Here is a 17,824-nt window from a genome sequence, read left to right as displayed (position 1 = left end):
ATTTCTAAAAGCCGATTTGAGCTGCGGCACGCTTTGGCAAAGAGCGGAGAGCAGAACTTTTGTGCTGGAGGAAGTTTCCCCTTCACAGTAGCTTAGAGGTGGACCGCTCTCTCCCCTTTATGCCGCTCACTTTAATCTTCACACGGAGCAAAGGGAGCAGGGGATAGAGGGAGGACGAGAAGGAGAGAGAGAGGGGGGGGGGCTCTCAACACACAGCTGGGAATCACTAATGTCTTTACAGAGGTGTCATCTGCTTCCCTGTGCGCCTTTGTATCCGTCCTCTTCCTCTGTCTCTCTGCTGTTTCTTCCTCTCACACTTCAGGACTCAAGTTTTTGTTCTTTGTTATTCAACTGTAAAATCTTCTTTATTTTATTTTTTATAAGGTTTGATCTTAGGGATAAAGCTTTGAAGATGAAGATATAAAACGGGGCAGCAGCTTGAACCTGTAAGTTCAGGCCAAAATTAATCATTATTTTCATTAATACATCTGTTTATTATGTATTTAATGAATTTCTTAGGTTCTAAAAACTAACAAATAGTAAATCAAAAGCCATTCCATGAGCTCTAGGTGACGACTTACACCAGAATAATTTAGTTTACAGTGATATAACAGAATAAATTATGTTAATGACTCAAAACTTGAATCAAACATTTATATCTCACACTCATTTATTTATCAAGTGACCGTTTTGGCTCTAAGGTTATTATCACATGTAGCGTTTTGTAATTTCCTCTAAATTATTCAAAGGCCTTACACATGTCTTTTGAGTGCTGGCCTGATTTCACTGTGATTTCTCAGGTATTCCAGTCTCGTATTTTTTGCATTTTGAAACAGGGATTTCCTTCCCTTCAGTCTCTCAGAAGAGCCCTCCCACCCCCACACATCCCACTCCCCACTCTGAACCCTACCCATCCTCCGTCCCAGTCTCATTTACAGTGAATAAATAGGCAAAGCTGATTGGAGATTTACGCTTCAACCGTGAGAAGCCTAATAAAACACCAACTAACGTGGAACCTGCCATGTCGCCGAGGAGGGTTACTGTGGGATGTGCTGTTTGCATACTAAGACATCAAACTCAAACCAAGAGCAATTATTATATCACACCACAGGGAGATAGGAGGCCGTGGCAGCTGATTAGGCGCGCTCCTCGGTTCGTTTAGCATGTGTGCAGCTGCTGAGGTGGCTTGTGACCTGCAGCAGGCAGGAGTCAAGTGTCAAGGCTGTTGGATTTCATCATTTATATGATGTAGATTAGATGTTTTTTAATGTGTTTATTTTATACCGTTTTCATTTTTGTCTTCATCCAACTGAAACACTTGCAGTGCATCATTCAAAAGACAAAAATAAGACCTGTAAATAATCTTTTTTTGTGTTTTTTTTTCCTCATCAGATTACATCATGAGTACAAGCTAGCGTCAGTCCACAATAAGCCTCCGATAATGATTTATCCAAGTCCGGTGTTACTGCAGCACGAGTTCAGATGCTGCTCAGCGAGGGTCTGCTAAGCAGCGTCTGAGAGAGGTGATGTTTGATTGCGTGGGAGGTTCAGAAAGCAGCATCCAGCGATGGCTCCGAGATGAAACTCATTAAGTCTCAAACTCCAATCCTCAACTTCAATAAGACTGTAATATAAAAAGTATGGATTGCTGCAGCAACTGTATGAGATAAATAAAAAGATCTGATACTCAGATGTATGCCCGTGCACTGGCAACACACTTCCAGTACATTTGCACATAGTTTTATACACACACACACACACGACCCATGTTGAACAGGCACAGAAGTGCGTACCAGTGCGCCCACTTCTGCACACCCACACAGTTGCCCACAGCAATCCCACGCAAAGTTAATTTGCATTTACAATAATTTCCCATATGCTCGCTGCTGGTGCAAAAGGTGGGCGTTGCGTAATAAAGCAGTAAGTAATATAACCCCAGTCCTGCACAGAGAGAGGGAAATAATAAGTTCACATGGTGGAGTGGAGAGAGAAAGAGAGAGAGTGTGTGTGTGTGTGTGTGTGTGAGAGAGAGAAGCCTGGTGGAGCTCACAGAAGTAGGCTGGGAGAGGTAACTGAAAGTTGAATGCTGGTGTAAAGTGGATCCAGGGCATTAACCTGGAAACACAGAGATAAGTACAAGAGGCTCAGGCGGCCTTTAGGTTAGAGAAGAGAGAGTGGCCATCGGTTCATTTCTTAGCACCAGAAGTGAAGTTAAAAGTGCGATGACCCTGTTCCCTCAGGCCTCACACTGAAACCAGCAGAGCTTCACTGTGAAATGCGGCCGCCCTGTAGGTTTTTGTTGCGGTTTGAGGAGGTTCTCAGATACATGAGAGGCTTGGCTCCATTTAACATGATGACAGCGAATAGAAGTTTCACATTTTCACTTAAAATTAAGCATTACAGCAAATAACAGTTGATATGTGGGCGAGTGTTTAAACCGATGTGTTTCCTGTGTCTTAGTTCATGCTACAAACAAAATCTCAAAAAACAGATATTCGTGCTTGATTTTCTTATATTCTGTGCAACAATAGAAAACATTAAACATTAATTATTTACTATATATATTAACATTTGCTATAAGCTGCTCTCTGCACATGTGTAAAATATAATACTGTGTATAATGTGCCATCAGTGCACACACAGCACAGTAGGGAAGGCTTCATATATTCACTCTTGTTAATAGTTGTCTTTGAGCTCCTGTGGTGCTGGTTCTATGTTATCTCTCCTGGCGTTGAAACAGTAATTAACCTTGATTCATGTCCCAGATTATGCTGTGTTGGGTCCTTGAATTTAAGAGAATTTGGGCCGTGAACGTTTTTTTTTAAAGTCCTTGAATTGCAAGTTTGAGAAGATGGGAACCTTTAATGTGCAATAGGCAAAAAGCTGTTTTTATTTAAGAAGAATCATGGTCTTCTCAACAACTCTGTGTAGCATGTAACTGGTTGTTCTGTTGTAATCTGTATACATGTATTTAGCTGGACATTTGTGCACAGATTGGCAACAAAAATTGATCTAACTGTGATGCTGAAAGCTGTCATTCAGAACAAATCTGCTATATTGAGTTAGAGATGGTACATACTATACATAGTTAGTTTCAAAATTTCGTTCTGCCACTACACTCAAATGTTGAGAGATAGATTTAGAAATCAAACAGTGGATGTGCAGCCAGTGAGATCCAAATCTTTCAGAAGCCAGTAAGTCAATAAACTGAGCTGATGAAAATTACGTGTTCAATTGTCATAGAATTCATTAGTTTAAAAAATGGTTATATTTTTAAACTAATGTCATTTTATTATTAGTTGAAGATTGTTTTCAGATATATGATTCAGAAATAGAAGTCAGGGACGACGAGTGTTTTCTCATATTGGAGATTTTTTAATAACACATTTCAATATTGCAACAGCCATCAGATTTTCTTCTAACAGGTAAAAATCATCAAAAACTAACAAAAAAAAAAGAAACTTTTTTTTTCAGTTTTATATTCCAAACACCAGTGTTTCTCAGCTATGGCCCTAAATTCAGACAAATAAAACCCTTACACAGTGAGCAGATATTATATTCAACACATTGTTCTTCAAACAAATTATAAAAATAGATTTAGCATTTTCAAATACATATTTACAGTATTAAACATATCATAATGGTCACAGTAACAGAGAGGTGGGCAGGGGGAGGGGAGACAATTTGAGTTTCATTCATCGTGGTGGCGAGGTCCAGTTTGTTGTTTGTGACTGTGTGTGTGTGCATCTTAGTCTGTCTTTGTGTGTGTATGTATGTGTGTGTGTTAAGGACCATCGGAGTGTTTCTCCAGATATGTCAACATGTGCGTGAGAACATCTATAAGGACAGATGACTTTATTTTAATTTGACAGAACAGTTACATTGAGAGAAGAAGGAGAGTACAAGAAAAAAAAGAAAGAAAAGAAACTCATCTTGTACCAAATACAAACCTCTTACAATATCCCGGTCAAAAATGCTATGAACCCTCGGTTGTGACGCTGTATGAGGTTGAAATAATGCCCCAAAAAACTCCTTCCTTCAACTATCGTGTGTATGTGTGTGTGTAAAATAGGAAAACAGAAAAGGCAAGGGGCAGATCACTGTACAGGATTCTGGGAAAAGAGTGCAACCACGTCGTATCATATGGCAGGGCTTGATATTAACAGCAACGTAAAAGCAAAAAACATGAGAATCTGACGGCTACAAAGAAAAACAAACATCTTTTCCTTCTTTTCGCGACATTCTGTAATACTGTACTGTAACACACACACACACACTGTAATGTAGACGGCAAATCCAATGATAATGGACCTGAAATGAACTGTAGTGTTGAGTGTCATGTTGGAGAATACACAGATACTGTGTGCTGACAGTAAAAAAAAAAAAAAAACCTTCCAGTGTTCCTCTCACTTCCTGTCGAAACAACTATCATCTGCTCAGGTGTGAGCTCACAGTCATAGAACAAAAATCAACAACAAATCAAAACGGAAACAAAACAAGAAGAGACAACTGCTTTGCTTAACATTTCTTTTTTTAAATACTATAAGTTAAATAAACCTTCCTAACCCACCCCACCCCCACCCCCCCTCTCCTCCCTTGTTTCTGGAGAGGTTTGTGTTACAGTCTGTAAACATAAATAAATATGGATAAATAAGTGAGTCAGGCCATCTTCCAGAGTTGGCCTGAGTCCTATACAGAGTATTAAACATGGTAGTGAGAGAGCCTTTGGAGAAGGAGGATTATGGTACCGAGATGACGCCCAGCAGGCTAGCAGGGAGGAGGGGTGGGTGGGTCGGGGCCAGAATTAGACTCTGTAAATGTGCAAAGAAAAACAAGTGGAGAGCACGGACTGAGGGAAAAAGAAACGATGGTGGAGAGAAGCGAAACGAACAGTGGCGTACGACAAGATGAGCGAACAATCGACTTCGAACCCTTTTGTGTCCCGCAGCGTTTGTTTCACTGTCAGAGGCCCCACACAAAAACAGAAAAAGAACAGAAAAAGGAAAAAGAGAGGAAGTGGGCTGATGTTCCTGAAAGTACAGAACATCATCGCACACCCCTCTCTGTAGCTCACACTTCACATACCGTATATAGGGCTATACAGTACGCTAGACCCGTTCCACTGTTTGACATGGGACAGCACAGTCTTCTTAAGCTGCTGCTCTGACACCACAGGTTTTACATTCCAGCCAGGTTTGACCTTCAGAGATGTTCCTTCACCATCTGACACCAGATCAGCTCTGATGTACAACGACATGGTTCTGTGTCCGACTCCTCGTAGTAAAGAAGTTCCAGTTCCAGTTTGATGTGAAATCAGCGGAGCCAGTTCTGAGGAAAGCGTTACTTGATCCAAGGCCGGTGAAATAGTTCCCGCCTCTGAAAGTACTTTGTTTTGTTTTTTATTTAAGTGAATTGATGTTGTGGTAAAGGGAAATTCTAACCAAATATGTAAATGTTTCTTTGAGCACTGGTTCATAACCGTGTTTGTGTGTGACTGTTTGTGTATGTGCGTGTGTTTTTGCAGTGCAGTGTATCTCATCTCCCGGCGGCCTCAGACAGAGTTTAGAGACTTTTTTAACACACTGATCCGGAACCAGCGAGATGGAGCTAACACAGTTACTGAAGGTCAAAGTGCAGATAGAGGTCACACAAAAAAAAGAAACAAGTCACATGACATCACTCCTCTGCTGCCCCCCCCCCCGATCACAACAGGAACACTTGCTCGTCTCCGAGAGGCGAGGCGGGCTGGGGGGGAGGGGGGCGGGGGACTCGTAGAAAAAAAGGAAGGAAGGGATCAAGGAAGGCATGAGGAAGTGTGGGAAGGAGGAGTAAATAGAGGAGTGCGGTTTACCGAAAGATCTGCTCATCTTTCCTTAAGTCTGGAAGAGCTCTCTCTCTCTCTCTCTCTCTTTCTCTCTCCCTCCTCTTCTCCACCCCATCATCTGTCTGCAGCAGCAGCAGCAGTGCCAGACTCGGCGTGCGCGTGGACAGTCCGTTATACCTGCACACCGCGCCCGTGCATTTGGATGACCTGGGCTCTGAGGGTCTGGATGGCCGCCAGTATGAGCTTCTGGTGCTCCAGGGAAGTGATGCCAAGGCTCAGTACGTCTCTGTGGGAGCACACACAAGATCCAGAGTTACAAAGATTAGTTGGAAAGATGTGACATTTATTGGACTCTATATCAGAGGCTCGAGTCGCTGACTTCTAATTATTTTATGCTCAGATTTACAGGTTAATTTATAAACAGTTTATCAGTCAGGAAAAAAAACGTATCTCTGTGGCTGTGTAAAATCGCTTTGATAAAACTTGGATGAAAGTGGATCAGCTACATGAGCAGAGACTGCCGCTAAACACACGCCACGTCACTGGTGGGTGTGCTCTGTTTGCGCCTGTAGACACAGTGATGTCACAGTGTAGACACACCCCTGGGAACGTTAAATCACGGTTTGAAACAGATGTGTCAACTAAATTATAATTGTATGGAGATTGTATCTAGCTCATGTAAAAAAATTTTAAAAAAAAATCAGACATTGACTTTTTTTTTTTTGAATTAAAACAAATTGCTTCCAAGAACTTTGACATTTAAGATTCAATGTTTGCCTGCCTTATACATTTACCTTATTATATAACCAATCATTTTCATTGCCAATTATTCAATTTAAAACATTTAAAAAATAATAATAATTGGACTTCAAAAAGCCTATGTTTATGTTAGTCTTTAAAGCCAAAAAAATATTTGGTTATTACATCAGGAAAAATCCTCACAATAGAGAAACTAGTATAATTGAACATTTGGGGGTTTGTTTTAAAAAATGAATTATGATTAACTGCTCATTAAAATAGCTGGCAGATATTTTTTGTAGTGTGGCTAATTCAACATTTGTTTTATTTATCACAGCTTTTTTTTTTTTTACAAGATCTCAGGAGTTAAAAAATAATGAATAAACAGAATAAAGACTATCCACAGAATGATTTTTTAGTTCATGCAGTAACTGTATCGCCTCAGTATCTGGTCCACACACTTGACTACCCTCTTGGAAACAGGAAGTCAAAGGTTACAGCGGATACTCACTGTACAGTCATTCGCGCCACAGACTCCAAGTAGCAGTATCCTGCAGCGGTGAAGTTGTCCTTGTATCGGCCCATGTCCACTGCGTCCAGCCACTCTCCCACTGAGTTAAAGGACGGGAAGGAGGGGAGGGGCCGTTCTGCTAGAGTGATGGATGAACTCAGGGTCCTTAAGGAGGAGGAGAAGAAGAAAAAGAGGAAGCAGGGCTGATCTACACTGATTGGAAATGTACAGAAGTGAATGTTTATAGCCCTCTCTTCACTGAGCCTGTAGTAGATCACCTGACCGTACCTGCGTGCCAGCGTGGAGGAGCCGATGCCGTCCGGCGAGCGAATGCTCTTGCTGAGGGCCGAGTGGATCTGACTGAAGCTGGGCCTCTCTGTCCTCTCCTTCTGCCAGCAATCCAGCATCAGCTGGTGGAGATGTGGAGGGCAGTTAACGGGAGCCGGCAGCCTGAAGCCGTCCTCGATGGCCTTTATCACCTACACACACAAACAGGAAATCAATATCAGCTCTGACATCTTAGAATTAGTACTGTGATTTTCTCCAGTGCGAATACTATAAATGGATAAATCCCCCACATGCATGTCTGTGACTGGTCGGGCCAGGTGGGGGGGCGGGTGAAGAGAAATGAGGAAAAGTTGTGCCCTACTTTTAAAAAAGTTGAGTAAGGTACTTAAAACATTTTTTTTTCTTTAGATGCTTAGATGCCAAGAATAGAATCCTTTGGACAGTCCAGGTCCTAGATAAATAAGAGCAGGAAAGTGCTGGGCTTTCATTTTCTCCTGTCACTAATTACACCACCTACAATGTTCCAGTGCGTTGCTCTGCTTTTTGTAATTTTCACTTATATTAAGGCGGCACCTGATGAGATGTTGCTTTCTCCAACAATATGAACTGAATACTAATCTGTCGACTGCATTCACAATAAACCACAGAGCAAAAATAGGCAGCTATTATCACAGAGAGAGGAGAGGAAGGTTAAAAAGGTCTCTTTGCAGGATATTCAGTGTCACTCCACAGGATATTTGATTGAGTATCACAATAGTTGGGTCCTGAGAGCAGAAAACTGTGCCATTAGTATTTAATTTTCTAGGATATAACACACCGTGAACCTGTAAATTAAAAACAACAGTCACCGCAGGTCTAAATTAGAAACGATGTTACAGAGATGTCACAGTGAAAGTATTTTCATCTCTGCTCCTATCATATCTGCCCCCTCTCAGAGACACGTCACTGGATACTTAGGAAGTGATTCATCTCTGCTCAGCAGTTTTCATCTACTCACATGAAACCTCACAGTCTTCAAATGTCAGCGCTTGAAAGCAGCACCACCACCTGCCCCCTCTCCTCCCAGACTTCCTCTGTGTTCCTCCATCAAACTAATGTTGCCCCACACCACCACCACCACCACCACCCTTCTCCCAGTATATCCAGAGACATACAATCTGCCCCCCACCCCCCTCAGAATCACTCTTAAGGAATACAATCTCCTGAAAGGAGGAAATAACGGTGGAGCGAACGACGTCCATCAGCAGCATAATTTCCTAAAACACGCTCTCTTCTCTCTTCCTGCGCACTCACCCGGTGCCCCACTCCACCGTCCTCTCAGCCCCTTAAGCTCCTATCTCACTAAAGAGCATTCATAAAATGCTTTTCAGCATTTGACATTTTCCATTTAATCAAAGCTGGTAGGTAAAGGGCACGACGGATCACAGGTGGACAGGCCGAGCAACAATTCCGTTATGATATAATGTATCAATTTAAAGTGGATTAATATCCCCGGCGCTCTACAAGCTTGACCTTTGCCCCTTCAATTGGAAAGTTTGATAACATGAATGAGGCTGAGAGGAAACTTTCTTCTGCTCTGTGAAAGGGCACCGGAGGAAAAAAGAAGAAAAGCCGGCTATTCACGTGCCGTCCTGAATAACTCATGCATATTAATTTTGGACATTCAAAAGTGGAACACACTAATAATCCGTTGCTTTTTAACTATGCTCCTGTCCGCATTATTATCACACATTATTATCCGATGACAATAATTGGAGAGGGCATCGGCATGCTGCAGCTTTCGGACCCGATGAGTGATGGTTACCTTTAAAGTGATGACGACGAGCTGTGGTGATATTTAATTCCCGGTGTGTTGTTGGCTTCAGTAACAAGAAAATCTACTCTCATCTCTTTCTTGCATCATGCTTTCGTCTACGCTTTAGAGGCGTGATGTCCTTCAAAATGCAGAATGAAAACTTTATATTGTGTTCTTTTTGAAGGGCAAAGAGGTGGGAGTGGCATCAAAAAACACCCACACTGACTTGGAAATAATAGGGTGCAAGTGACGAGTGGCAGGGTCCAATCGACTGAAAGATCTCTTCAACCCCTCAAATAGCGAACGCTTTACATTTCCTGAAAGAAGGCTGAATTTTTCCAGAGGGATTTTCAACACTTTTAAGAGCAGGATGGGGGACAGGCGGAGGCCACTGGAAGGGGGTCAACACGTCCTTAGGAGAAAACAGGATTGGTCATGGAGCTGATGCAGACTTAAAGAGGGGGGACTTAGGCCCTGCAAAAGCTTTCAGAGGTACTGTGGCTTCTTGGCTTTCTTTTAATAAGATCCGAGCTGGGCACGGATACAGAGTTCATTGATAAAGAGAAGCAGAGGGAGGTGAAAGAGAGAGGGAGGCTGGTAAAGTGCAGATATTCACATGAAAAATGAAGGGGAGGGGGGGTATAGAGTATAAAGTGGAGAGAATAATCTCTCTCTCTCTCTCCACTTACATCCTGGTTGCCCATATCCCAGTAGGGTCTCTCTCCATAGGACATGACCTCCCACATGACGATGCCAAAGCTCCAGACATCTGAGGCCGAGGAGAAGCGGTGGTACTGGATGGCCTCGGGAGCGGTCCACAGCACCACGCTCTTCCCTCCGTGCTGCCGGACGGAGCAGGTGGAGGAGGTAAGACACAGCAGAGCCAGAATAAAACATTTTTTTAAAAAAAGGGTGTGGAGAGTTCACAAAACATAAAGCTTTAATATTCTCTTTGAAAAGCTTTGAACGCATTTTCAATAGATCAAAAGAATCTTTAGAGGAGTGGGTTCACCTTGAGAGGAACCCAAAAATATCCAGGGAAAAAAAGGCACTCATATCTTTTCTTTTTTTTGTGAAAGCTTAATTATAAGACTTCAACCTGAACCTGACATGACACGTGTTAACTCTCACTTGGTCCAAGGCTCATTAAAAATATCAGCTCTACATATGTGAACTTCACACCAACAGACTTTCCAGCACTTTGAGCTTCATTAAATGGGAAATTATAAAGTAAAATATCCAGTGATGGTAACACCCTGGCTGCAGCACACACACACACACACACATACACACTCATCTCTGCCTTATGATGCTCTTTCTCTTACCAGTGTGGTGTAGATAGCCTCTATCTTGTCCTCCTGCAGGGGTCTGAAGCCAGACACCTTGCAGCCCAGGTTGGAGTTCACCAGCACCTGAGAAAACAAACTGGTTCAGATTTGGAGGGGAAAGGATCTCAGTGTGAGAGCAAACCGACCCCCCGTGAGTGAAGCTCTTATCGCACCAAGGAATATTGATTGTTTACAAGAGCTAATTGTCTTGTTGTCCCGTTTTCCAGGACGTGACCACTGTTTGACAGACGGGCTCTTATAACAAAAGAAACACCCAGTGAAAGTGAAATTTTGAGGTGACAAGCAGATTTCGACAGTATCATCTCATCATTTTCATCCTCACACGCTCCTCAAATAAAAAGCTACAGCTGAGTGATTGTCAAAAGATGTTTGCCGACAAGGACAAATTGTATTCCGCAGCCCACCTGCCAAAACATGCAGTGGCCCGAGATATACATCACCCTCCCTACAGCCTCTCCTCCATCATCTCCTCCCACCTGCTACCTCACCTTGTGCGCGGCCAGCCGTTTGTGGACGAAGCCCATTTCGGTGAGGTACTTCATCCCCGACGCCACTCCGGTCAGTATATCCATCAGCTGCATTACGCTCAGCTGGCCCTCGTGTTTCTGGGGAAAGGGAGATAGGAAAAAGAAAGAAAAGGAGTTGAATGTACAGAATATAGTGATCCAAAAAAAAACACAAAAAAAAGAGCAAACACATCTGTTACTACAGCGCAATGTTGTGCTCACTGAGCTGAATCCTTTTAGTTGTAGAATAAACACAAACAGGCCATTAATTCATATCATTATAAAGCACGCTGCAGTAGCAGAGGGGCACAATAACCGTTTACATAAGCTTACAGCATCTTTGAGCTGAAACACTCCATTTGTGCTGTTAATTATGGTACATTTTCCTTATTACCGCAATAAGCACAAGTATTGCTGCCCCAGGACTGCGCCGTAATAGTGGTGAATTCAGGATTATTAGAACAAAATGCCTTGTTTGTGAAAGCAGAAGATAATAATAATGAGGCTTTAGTTTGTGATTAGACAACAAGCAAACGCGTCTGCAAATACATTTATGATGAATGCACAAATACTTTGAAGAAGAAAAAAAAAGCGTACCCTAAGGAAGGAGTCTAAGGCTCCGTTAGACATGCTCTCCACCACGATCATCATGGTGTTACCTGGAGAGAAAAAAAAAAGAAGAGCAAGACAGCAGAGCGTGAACAAGTGAAACTGGGGTAAAAATTGTGGGAATCAGAAGGAAAAACAAGAGCGAGAGAGGTAATAGAGACGGAGACACAGGGGGAGGGAGTGGGAGTGGGGGGGGGGGGGGGGGGGGCAGGAGGGAAGGAGAGAACACAGTGAGTCTAGTCCACTTGGCAGCAGGGCAGACATTGTGCAAAGCCATTCTTCACTCAGTGAACTGTGGTGAAGCCTGGAGAACCTGTGTGCTGCCCTGGCTGTCTCAGCAAGTTTAACGACCCTCAAACACTCTCTCTCTCACACACACACACACACACACACACACACAAAAAACAGAGAGTCCGTGCACAAGAATACACAAATGCTCGCATACACTATAGACATGTGCACATACACACATACACCCTGTGTGCCCAGGCACAGATGGCAGAGATCCAGCAGTGCTATGGAGTGCACAGAGGAGGATAATAAGACTGCAGCAGTTAGAGGGAAGAGGGAGCAAGGAGAGAGGAGGAGGAGGAAGAGTGGAATATGGGAAGTTGATAGAGTCTGGGTAAAGCTCGATACATATGTAAACAACTTGCTATCTGAAAATAAATATGCTGGGATAGGATGCTACTGTGCCGTCATGTTACAAAAAGAAAAGAAAAGATAATTGTGTTGTAATATTCACCATGGTCTATGGTCTGTCAGTGGTGCTGGGTTTTCAGGAAGCTGTTTGTAACAGTAACCAACAACACTGGGGAACCGTGAGTCAGCACGGAGACGCTGCCACACAATCCACCAGCCGTCATGTAATTAATGTGAGCTGCGGGGCTGAATCACTGCGTGTTGGTGACTTGTGCAGGGTGACAGATAACAAACAAGGGCCTGGTTACAGGAATTCTAACACATGTGTCACCTGCTACAAATACATCCTGTTATATAGAAGACAGAAGTTTGCAAATCCTGAGGGAAATGTAGAAGGAGGAGGAGGAGAAACTGGGTGTTTACAGTAAGTGCTGTCTGCTGCCTCAGACAAATAAGATTCACACTTGCATGTCTTTTCAATAAAAGTGAATCCTTGAACTGAACTGTGCTCTGCCGTTTCAAACTGTGGCACAGCTGCGTCTGTCTATAGACTCAATCAGATTTGTGGAGGAACTAAATGGAATATGAAACATCTCTTTGTTGAGAGGGGGAAAAAAAAATACCGCATCCACTGGTAGAAACAGAAAGAAAGCGGACTGACGTTACAGCCAGTTATACAGAGCATAAGAGCATAAACAAAAGGGCTGACACTCAGGTTTGGTTCTCATAATAAAATATGATAAAGGAGAGAGACAGTGACAGTGCGATGTCAGGGATGTTACAGTAGCCTCTGATGTATATTTGAGCTATTTCAGCCTCTCCACTCACAGACCAGTGCAGGTCAGTGCTGACTCACACTGATTCTCTTTACATTATTGTCAATTATCTGATCTGTTCTGAGGTTATTTCCTCCTGAACTGAGCTGACAGTTGTGCCGTAGGAACATATCTCCATCTCTCATGAATAAAATACGAGAGTTCAGTTCGGTTCATGTCAGTCCAACTCTGCGTTGCAGTCCTCCAGCTGCAGCTTCGTCTCCCTGTCTCAACAGAAGCACGAGGGCACTTTACCTCTGCTATGAAGTCACTGAGGCCACCTGAGATATGGAGATTGAAATGAAACAGGGGCAAAGATAGAGAAACTGAAACACTAGTTCTCATCACATTTATGTTTTTGAGGAGGGCAACATAACGCATGCAATTTACTATGTATGCTAATTCAAGGCTGAAAAATAAAGCTAACGCTGCAGTACCAGACCTACAGTTCCTTGTATGGCCACTAGAGGCTGACCCCTAAAAACACCCAACCTTACAGCAGGAATAAACATGTTTACAGCATATTTGCATCTCTTTGGGTCATGGAGGGTGATATTCTACATAACTGACTCAGTAAAATTGTATTAAGGCTCAAGGTTTTGCATAATTGAGGGAGTGTCACTTTGCGTGACAGTTGGGTGAGTGTATCCCTGTCATAAGCCAGAATGTACTGAAGTCTAGATTAGCCACGGGTTCAGCAGAGTCAGATACTGCTGAGAGAGTGACGTCAGAGCAGAGAGCACTGAACCTCAAGACTGCTCTTCAGAAACCTGTGGGTGACATCACACAGTCCATCTTAACTTACATCTATGATGCTAATATACACTGTGTAATGGATCCATGATAAAAATTTAGGTAACCCCTTAGTTTTCAGGCCGTTAATTACGTGATAATGTCAAGAAATAGCCAGGAAATAATAATTAATTGCATAGTTATGTGAAGAAATAGCCTAGAAATAATGGCCATTTTCATAGTAATATCATGTTTTTCATAAAGGCAAAAGATTACACATGCTTTTCATGCTTTGAATTTTAGGAAAGGCCAGAATTTTTCTCCACCAAGTCCTTGCAATCGATCGTTATTTCTTGGCAATACTGTATTTCTCGACATTACTATGAAATTGGCCGGTATTTTTAGGCTATTTCTAGAGATTATGATGCAATTAATTGTTATTTCTTGGCTATTTCTTGGGTTTTAAGTCATTACAGTGTAGTAATCAAAACTTAGAATCTATCAATGATGTACTGTGATATACTGTTTACCTTTTCTTAGACAGGGCAGCGGTGCAAGAGAGAGGGGATGACACACAACAAAGGGACACAGGCTGGACGTGAACCCATGGCAACTGTGACCAGGACCAAGCCCACAGTGCTCCTCTGTGATATTCTCACACTCAAACAGTCCTGAGGAACTTTTCCTCCTGCTGTCGATATCAGAAAATAAAAGCTAGAAACCCTCAGAATGCGGTGATCCAGGCGTTGTCACCGTCCTCCATTCATTTTCTATGACAAGTAGTGAAAAGTGAGGAGTGTGAAGCAGTCACCAGTCACGCCTCAGATCCGATTTATGCAGCACGTTGTAAATAAACACAATTTGGAGCTGCTTCTTCTGTATTTACTGATCTGATCAAACGTAGCTCCTGCACTGATGTTTATCACTGAGCTTTCAAACAGCAGCCGCAGCAGAAAACTTCATTTACTGTAGCAGCCTCGCTAGTTGCTGTGTGTTTCTACCCCGAGGTGGAAATACTTCCTGAAATCATATTCTCGGGGCCGGTAACAAATCACCACATTGCATTTCCCATAATCCCCTTTTCCTGTCACGGTGGTACTGCCGGTAAGAAGGTGGAGCATGGGGCTGGTCAGGACTGATAGAAAGGAGGAGGAGGAGGAGGAGGAGGAGGATGAAGCTTTGCAGGCTGAATGGGACACACCCGTGTTTCCATGTGGCTTTGAATTAAAGTTAATAGATGGAGGAGGTGGAGGGGGTTTGCAGGTGGGCTAGGTGTGTGTGTGGAGGGACGACAGGGGGCTGAGTGGGGATCTGGCCGAGGGGGGGTAAGTGATGTAAAGCAGCTGATTTGTAGTCTAACAGTATGTGGGTGGTTGTGTGTGTGTTTACTGTTTGTGTGCATGGATGTGTGATTTCATGCCAAGTGAGGAGACAAGCAGGCAGGTGTGTGTGTGTGTGTGTGTGTGTGTGTCAATGATAGTGAAAGAGAAGTGAACATATGGGACCGCTTGTGTGTGTGTGTGTGTGTGTGTGTGTGTGTGTGTGTGTGTGTGTAGACGATGGTTGGAGAGATTGGAGTGGATCTCGGGGCCCCGCTGGGTCTCTAGCACCAATTACTGTACCCTGCACATCTGCTGCCATCCTACTGAGCACAGAGTGTGTTCGGGCACTGTGCCCTCTCACACATTCACACACACACACACACACACACACACACAAATATCACACTGAGCATCACTGCAGCAGCAACAAAAACTTCACAAACTCTTTAAAGCTTCTCCCTTCACCTGCCATTCCCATTAACCTCTACCTCAACTTCTGTGTCTCTCATGTCTCTTTTCTACGTCTCCTCCCATCAACTTCTCTCTCTCCATCCTGTTTGCACTCTAGGACCTCAATCGCTATCTGTCAGTGGAAAATGGGCCCTGATGTAGCTTGGCTGCCACTAGCATGCAGCATCCACCACCCAGCCACCCGCTCTCTAGGCCTCGACCTTTCCTTCCTCCCGTCCTGCCTTCTCCTCTGTGAGCACTGACCCCCTCCACGTGTGTGATATTAAAGTGGTCGGAGAATCCCAGAGCTTTTCGCAGTCCTTCCTCCTCCTGTCCATCGCTGTTTTCCTCCCATCTCCATCTGTGCTTTCAAAAGAGACATGATGACCTCCTCTGTAGAAGTGATACTGTAATTTTTTTTTCCAGTCTTTCCTCCAGCATCACTTCCTTTGGTAATGGAGGGGATGAACTCCACTTTATGATGCTGGAGCTGGTCAAACTGTTCCATTCCCCCTTTGATCCTCAAAAAGCAACATTTTTTCCCCCCTTCTGTGCTTCCTTTCATCTTCACCTGCTCTCTTTTTTGTTTTCCCATTCTTTTCCCTGTGGTATCACCTCCCTCCCAATCTGCCTGTCACTTGTGCTGCTTTCTGCTTGGTCTCCCTCCCTTCTTACCGGTGGTGATGACGCCCTCCAGTCGGATGATATTGGAGTGGTCGAACTGCCCCAGGATGCCAGCCTCGCTGAGGAAGGAGCGACGCTGTTTGTCAGAGCAGCCGGCCCTTAATGTCTTTATGGCCACTGGCAGCTCTCTCTTACTGGGCAACTTCAGGCAGCCGCGACACACCTCGCCAAAGTCGCCTGTAGGGGGAGATAAAGAAACAGAGGTCATGGTCTTTATTGATTGAGAAAGAACCAAAGAGAGCGTGAGGAAAAAAAAAAGAGGTCAGGCTGCTGATATCAAAAGAAAGCAAGTAGACATGAACAGGGGGTTAGACAGAGGTGGGAATGTGGAGAGAGTCGGGGGAAGGTTTGAGCAGAATGAGATGGTGAAATACAAACATAGTGGGGAGGGAAAGAGATGACGCAAATGAACAGACACTGTTGGGAGAGAACTACGAAACACAAAGGGATCAAAGAGATCAAAGATGGGGGGGGGTACGGTTCAGGTGAACTAGTGAAACATCAAGCACAGACGGGTCAAATATAACAGCCAGCTCAATTTTGGCGATGATTAGTAAGTTGCCGGACTCATTGAACCGGCCTTCTGCAGTTTGTCTCGGGGCAGGTTGTGGGAAAGTTCAAAAACACCTCGAGTTGGCTCAGGAGCGCTGCAGCTGTGGAGAGTAGCTGCTCAGTTTGCTTGCCTTTGTTCATAGTGATAATGGAAATGGTAGCAATGTTCAGAATTCCTCTGCTAAAATAAAACAACACATTTGATAATTTCTACTGTGCCATTAACTCCTGTGAAAACAGGTGTAGAACATCTGCTGTGATGGGAACTTTAAAAAATCTGAAAAATAACCTTGATGATGTCCTTTCTGAACAGGAACCCTACATTATTAACTTGGATGGGATGTGGAGACTGAAACATGTGGATAGGGAGGGTCCCACAAAAAACCGCATTCTGAGAAATTCTGTATTTTAGGAGCTTGAGCCATATTTTTATATATCTCTTTTCATTTTTACTTTTTCCGTTTTTTCAATCCATTTCTCAAAAGACGAGTACTGAACTGCCGAGTAGTGCAACTACTGTACAACAACAAACTAATACATCTAGTTTGATATGAATTAAGTTCACAATGGGACCTACTGCCTCCAGGAAAGAGTCGTATGCCTTCACTACACATCCAGCACTGACAGCTGAGCTGTCAGTCTCTATAAATCGAAGCACTACAATCTTAACTGTGTTACCAACCCACTTGAGTACAAACCATCAACTACTTCCCACAGGTGTCTGAGACTCAGTCAGGAGAAGAGGCAAGACAATATCTCAGGAATCCTGTGGGTCACTGAATTCCCTTGGGAATCCAGCAGGAGTCAATGTCACTATTCATCAAGGGGTTGGGACGGGACAAGAAAAACAGTCAGCGGGAGGGGGCGGGACATGAATCATAATTATTCTCTGTGTGTGACAGGAATTGTAATGATTCTCTATATATGCAGTTCTAATATAAATGAATGGAATTTGATTATTCTAAACATTATGCCAGCCTTTATGTTGTCTCCTCTCCTGCCTGCTG

General features: G+C 43.4%; 1 protein-coding gene across 2 annotated transcripts in view; it reads right to left on the bottom strand.

Moving 5' to 3' along the window:
- Positions 1–3,361: 3,361 nt before the first annotated feature.
- Positions 3,362–17,824, bottom strand: part of epha10 (EPH receptor A10) — a 145,896-nt gene continuing 131,433 nt past the window's right edge. For both annotated transcript variants that reach the window (XM_085791200.1, XM_085791201.1), the window contains 8 exons: positions 16,257–16,442; positions 11,609–11,670; positions 10,994–11,110; positions 10,482–10,568; positions 9,846–9,998; positions 7,362–7,552; positions 7,074–7,238; positions 3,362–6,110 (listed from right to left, as the gene is read on the bottom strand). In XM_085791200.1, the coding sequence (XP_085647326.1) occupies positions 5,996–6,110; positions 7,074–7,238; positions 7,362–7,552; positions 9,846–9,998; positions 10,482–10,568; positions 10,994–11,110; positions 11,609–11,670; positions 16,257–16,442 (1,076 nt within the window). In that variant the 3' untranslated portion in view covers positions 3,362–5,995. The remainder of the gene's footprint in view (positions 6,111–7,073; positions 7,239–7,361; positions 7,553–9,845; positions 9,999–10,481; positions 10,569–10,993; positions 11,111–11,608; positions 11,671–16,256; positions 16,443–17,824) is intronic.

The sequence above is a fragment of the Trachurus japonicus genome, chromosome 11, assembly GCF_045865225.1.
Source record: "Trachurus japonicus isolate A0001 chromosome 11, Traja_1.0".
In the NCBI taxonomy this organism is placed as follows: Eukaryota; Metazoa; Chordata; class Actinopteri; order Carangiformes; family Carangidae; genus Trachurus; species Trachurus japonicus.
Note: the sequence above shows the minus strand (reverse complement) of the source record. Positions and strands in the feature narration are given on the sequence as shown.